A 6,127-nucleotide genomic window follows, 5' to 3' on the forward strand; every position below is an offset into this window, starting at 1 on the left:
GCATTCTAAAGAGATCTTCAATCTTGCATATCACAGTCCATTACAAGACACACAAGTGCTAACGGCAACTGACATTGTTAAATGTCATAATGTTTCTTAAGGTAACACAATTTGAATATTTAAATTTTTAAGTGCAATAGCGGAGGGGAACATTATCAGGGAATATCAAAACTTATACTCCTCCATTAAAACTTGTGGCTTCAGGAGGTTAATACTGTAGCCTTTATCAGAGGAATACAGTGGACTATAATGCAGCTTTTGACATTTAGAAAAAGAAAACAGTTTGAACATTTTAGAGAAAAAAAACAACAACTTAAAATACAATACAAGAGGTGTTTTGCTGGTGCAAGATAAAAGCCATTACAGTGATGTTTTTTTATGAGAGTGTTGGTATGTACAGGTACTGGCCAGCTATTAGTAGCAGTACATCAACAAACAACAAACTCTTAATGAATACTGTTCTCTGACCCATCTATGTGTTTTTGAGTACAAGGCTTGCTTCAGTAGCTTCTGATCTAATCCATCAGTTGACACAAGCACAATTTCAGCCATTGCTGATTGTAACCTCATGGATATTGATTCTGGCTTTCCAGAATGAAAAACAGCAATGTCACTAATAATCAGTTTCTTTGACTAAACCCAATCCAATAATCACTTCTAAAAATGTTTATTCTGAGATCAAGCTTAGTCTGTGTTGTAAAAGTGAGCCTGCTCGACTTGAGAGAGTGTTATGGGGTTTGTCAGAGAGCCGAGGACCCTGGAGTACTTGGAGAGTACACAAAACACAGGAATCGCTCAAGGGATGCTGTGATTCTAAAGCATAGAGACAGGGACGAAACAGCAAACAGATCAACGTGTGCGGCCCCTCGCACAGCTGTCTCTGGTTAAATAATGGCTCCTACTGATCCCATCCTGCTAGCACAATTACCCAGAGCTCCCGAGACTGGAACGCAGACGCTCAGAATGCTCGGATAATGATTCCCAGCAAATTGATGACACTGGTGGCCTCGTTTGTACAAGTTAGATGAACCTGAGTGGGAGAGTTTGGTGCGCCTCGCTGAACGAGAACTGAGCAGATACAGATTGTACTGCAGTAAAAGCTGCACTTCGTAGTGTTTGTGAAGTGTATTGCATCCTAACACAAAGGCAATTTATCTTGCATGCACAGTCAACAAAACTCAAGTATAATGCACCCCTCACTTTAAGCGGCAAAACAAACACCCAATAATGTGGATTGCTAACATTTATGCAGTGTACACTGATTGGTACAAGTAAGGATGGAAAAGCATCATGCAGCTTTACCATGAAACCTGTTGATTTGAGTTAACAAAAGTGCATGTTTTTCTTATCCAACAAAGATTGTGTGGTGAGAATGTCACCCTGAAGGAAACACAGCACCTGTAGAAATTATTCCCTCTGGACTTTCATTATCTCCACTCCATTATTTTCATTATATCAGCTTTTGGTGCTACATTAAAAACAACCAATTGCTACTGCCCGAGTGGATATATTGAACCGTAAATAACCATAGCAGGTTTTCACCCGTCCCATTTCTTGGCCTGTGTTGCATCGTCAGTGTGTGTGCATTGATTTTCATTCACCAAGATTAATTGGCCTCTTTAATAGACTAATTTCACAGAGGAACGGCAATAATCAGGGACAAATGAGCAATAGACTTGGTTTGTTTACTTTGCCTTTATTATGAAGTGCTTAAAATGCCTTGTGTCTTGTGCTTACATCATTTGAACATTGGCTCAAAAAGTCGCAGGACATTTTTTGTTTGTTTCTTGAACAGGTTTAGTGGATTCATCTACAGTAAAAAGGTTTTTTCTCTTCAAACGAGTATCTACATGAAGATCATCTCACAAACTGAGCTGTTATTCCTCTTTCGAGGTATAAAAAAGGAAGATTGAGCTAGGTACCATCTACCTGAATCTAGGGTTTTTGTGCTACTTTTTAAGGATTTTTTTTACAATGAGGTGCTTACAACCTCAGGGACACCCAAACCAGAGAAAATGAAGTATCTGATCTGAGCTGGAAATGCAGTGTGAGTGCATTACAGAACGGCTATGCAGATGGTACACCTTCCCATCACTCCAGCCCTTTTCTTGTCCTTGTGTGTCCCTTCGAGTTAACCTCAGAAAAGCCATTACATGTTCCACACTTCCAGAGAATGGTTCTGAATTGCTTAGAGTGGAGTTACAGCACTTGGGGCCTACATCCTAAATCTACATTTAAATTTGAGGCAGGCAGTGCATAAGCAGAGAGCAAAGAAAGATGGGTTAGACTTATGGATTTAGTCTCACTAAACTCTACATTGGCATTTTCCCTGATGTGGTATTTTTAAATGTTTATTAAGAGTATTGGATCAAAATGTACCTGATTTAAAAAAAACTGCTATAGGTAATACTTTATTACTTTCAAAAATACCATGCATTATGATTATTGCTTTTTATATTCTTATGAGAACCCCTAGAAATATTGCCCCCTGGTACTATCTCTACATTTTGGCAAAATGATAAGCTTTGTGGTATTGGCATAGATTTCTTTTCTTTTCTTTTTGCATGCATTAAGTAGGTATACAAAAAAAATCAAACAAACCAAAAACAATTTTAAATTATTACCATGGATCTAAATGCTTTGGCATGTTAATAAGACTGGCATAACCCAAAAGGCAAAATTATAGAGTAAGAAAAAGGCCAAATGAACCATTAAAATAAATAAATAAATACATGAAAATCACACTTTCGGTGCATCATAGACAATCATACATCCTAGATGAAGTAATAAAATCTGACAAACAAAAAATAAATATACATTAAAAAAAATAATAAATAAATAATACCGGTTTACCTCGATTGTGAATACGTTTGGGCCACTTGCAGCAGTATGATAATATCCACTGACAATACAAAAGAGTTTTATTTTAATGAGGAACATGGTGTCACTCAAACCTTCATTCGACGCAAGTCATAGTCAAGTGCTGTGCAGTGCCAAGGTGAACTGTCTGAACGTTATTTGAGGACATGGGTGCTGAAGTGCATGCGAAGGTTCCATATTCCTTTAAGGTCAACTTTGCGAGAAAAAAAAACAGATAAAATTGTGCTATTATTGGATTTCATTTTGATTGTGAGACAACTGGGTAAGATAGCGTAATCATCCTAACATTTGAAGGGGGAGTGAGCGCTTACAGACCGGAAGTCATGCCTCAATGGACGCGAGCGGTGAGAACGTGCCTTTAAAGCACGCTGACTCGTAGTGCTTGTTCAGGTAGGACTTGAGCGCAAAAGTTTTGTTGCATCGCTTGCATTTGTAATGCTTAAATGTGGAGTGGGTCTGCATGTGCGCCCGCAGGTTGGAACGGTCAGCAAATGCTTTTCCACAGTGTGCACATCCAAAGGGCTTCTCGCCCGTGTGAGAGCGCATGTGGCCCTGCAGTAGCCAAGGTCTGCTGAACGCTTTCCCACATATGTCACACTTGTGCTTGAGGTCATGGGTAAGCAGGTGCATGGCCAGGGCTGGCATGGACACGTAGACTTTGTCACACGTCGGGCACTTTTTGGCCATCTTGCTGTCCAGGCTCCGGTGTGTCTGTTTGTGCCTACTCAGGTTGGAAGACGTCGCATAGGTTTTGCCACATTCGTTGCATGTGTGCCGCTGGAGGGCCCGCGATCCACCAAGCACTTTCCGACGGGACCTGCCATCTGTGATGAAGAACGCATCAACAGTGTAACCTTCGCTCACTGCGTTGTCGCCATTGATGTACCCAGACGTGATCTCTGACTGTGGGCTGTCGGGCTGGTCCGAGTCAGGTGCCCCATAGTCACTGTGGTTGCTGTCGTAAATCGGTCCTGGAGAAGGTACTTTTGTGCCACCGTCAATTTCTCCATCATAAACAGCTGGTGAGATGTAGTCACTGATGTAGCCTAGCGTGGAGAGAACAAGATCTTTTATTCAATTATTCATATTCACAAGGGAATTGGGTGAGGACAATCAGGTTCAGCGATGCGATGGCTACTTTTCCACTCAATTTATCTCCACCTTGGCAAAGGCGACCGGCGACCAGACTGTGCCAGTGCTCTTTGAAATTCATTATGTGTTTAACAAATTCAGCATTTCTCTTTGAATATAATTAGACTTAATGACCACTCACTACAGGACATTTAAAATAGAATATGTGTCAGCTTGACTTCGTATTATTCCAGAGTTATTTCAGGACAAAGCCGTGGTGCTGTGAAGGATGCCACATTTACTATGGACTTACAGTATGAGCACTGATAGCACTTTTTTTTTTTTTTTTTACAGTGGAAGATTAATTACCCTCCTTGTAAAGACACCACCATAAGCACAGTGTGCTGTGTGCAGCTGCCCTAAGCGTTTCTTTGATTCGCAGAATAAATGAACACCTAAACTCATCTGGAAGTGACTCGGCTCCAAGTTGCTGAGAAGTTAAGCATTGTTACCAGCAGCAGATATTCATATGGCTTGCATGCAAATGTTACCATGCCTTTTCAGTGATGGAATCCCACTAATTATGTTTGCATTCCCATTATGGTTTCAGATAAATCACAAACAAAGCTACAGGGTTGCTCAGTCCTGCTACTGGATTTCTACTTTCCTTCCTGCAGAGTTTCATTCATAAAGGAACACCAAAACCATGTTTAGCTATTTCAGATGTGTTTGATTATGGCTGCATCTAAAACTCTTCTTGAATTAGGTTAAAGAGTGCTAAATAAACCGAAAAAAGCCCATAAGCATTCCTTTGCATTTACCTTTGTCGTGTATCCGAAAGCTAAGATCGGTCCTGGACCTGCCGTACGCGCTCTCAAGTTCAGTGGATGAGAAATCATCTAGCTTCACCTTTTTCACCAAAAAAGACCTTGGCATGTTTAAAGCGCAGAGCGGAAAGCCTCTTCCAGCACGTCCTCGCTTTATCCACAGCAAAATACAAGAGTTGGTCCAGCAAGGCTGAAAGTCAAACACCTGAGCGAGAGGAAAGACGCGGAAGCTCCGGAGCTTCAGCTGTGCACGAGCCGTTCCGCACAGACGAAATGCAACTTCAGCACTGGACAGCGCACGCGATGGCAGCAGCGGGAGTAGCAGATCCGCCTCCAGGAGCCCGCGTGTAGAGTGCACTCAGACCCAAATGGAAGCACTCCAAAAATGGGCAGCTTTAAATGCGAGCACGTTTCCGGAAAAGCTGTTGTTAACGTTAAAGCGGGGAGAGAGAGGTGTCCGCTGCCGTCTCTGCTCGCGCGGGGTCGGTTTGATGTCTGAGCTCTGCTGATCAGCTGCTGGGATTTATACGCGCGCGATCAGGTGGGAGATGGAGATGGAAGTGCTTAATTTCATCCATCAGAAATCTCCCGGGAACAACATTGGACGAGAATGATTTATTGATGCTGTTATTCGTCTCTCAGTCTCATTTTTTCTACGTTCACGGCTCCCGCCATGTTTTCTGCGGAATAATAATTTATTGTTGTGAAAAGTCTAGTTACGACAATCTAATGAGTCTCATCCAAAAATGCACATTTCAAGTAAATCACATGTTTTGATAAATTGCGTGTGTGTGTAAGAATAAAAACATTTTACAGTCCTTCTTTTCTTTTTATTCTCTAAAAGCAAGTCTATATGAAAAAAGCAGTGACACCTCAAACTTGGCCTGTTCCTCTTTCCCCTGGTCGATTTCAGCACCTCTACTCTGAAAGCTTGCACAAAATACATTGGACATTCATACACATGCCAAAAAAAAAAAAAAAAAAAAACCTTCAGGTTGCTTTTTCACCCATTTAGAGTAACAGAAATCTTCCTCTAGCCTGTACAGTATATACAGTCGTGGCCAAAAGTTTTGGCAGTGACATAAATTTTGTGTTTTACAAAGTTTGCTGCTTAAGCTGTGGTGTTCATTCACATTGTTTCTAGAAAACTTTCAAAAAAAAACAAATTCAACATAAATAATATCTAAAAGCTTCACTGGCCAAAAAATTAACTTTTCACAAAAATCGGTCAACAACAAATTTCAGTTTTTTGATCCTGACACAAAATGACCAGCTAACATTAATTGACTAATCATATCAGCAGCACATGTGAAAGTGTGAATGAGTACTAGTCAGGTGAAATAACTATC

At 40.9% G+C, this 6,127-nt stretch overlaps 1 protein-coding gene across 1 annotated transcript; it reads right to left on the reverse strand.

Annotated features, from left to right (window-relative positions):
• Positions 1 to 716: 716 nt before the first annotated feature.
• LOC109105616 (transcriptional repressor scratch 1-like) lies at positions 717 to 5,712 on the reverse strand. Its single transcript, XM_019118883.2, has 2 exons — positions 4,773 to 5,712; positions 717 to 3,926 (listed from the first exon to the last, which is right to left on the reverse strand). The coding sequence occupies exons 1-2, from the start codon at positions 4,885 to 4,887 to the stop codon at positions 3,202 to 3,204; spliced, it is 840 nt and encodes a 279-aa protein (XP_018974428.1). The 5' UTR covers positions 4,888 to 5,712; the 3' UTR covers positions 717 to 3,201.
• Between the last annotated feature and the right edge of the window lie 415 nt (positions 5,713 to 6,127).

Source organism: Cyprinus carpio, chromosome A16 (genome assembly GCF_018340385.1).
Source record: "Cyprinus carpio isolate SPL01 chromosome A16, ASM1834038v1, whole genome shotgun sequence".
Lineage (NCBI taxonomy): Eukaryota > Metazoa > Chordata > Actinopteri > Cypriniformes > Cyprinidae > Cyprinus > Cyprinus carpio.

Bases quoted from the DNA above. Each gene is read 5' to 3' on its own strand.
- LOC109105616 (XM_019118883.2), bottom strand. From the start codon at position 4,887: ATGCCAAGGTCTTTTTTGGTGAAAAAGGTGAAGCTAGATGATTTCTCA. The intron at 3,927-4,772 runs GTAAATGCAAAG...TCTCCACGCTAG, and splicing joins CTTTCGGATACACGACAAAG to GCTACATCAGTGACTACATC.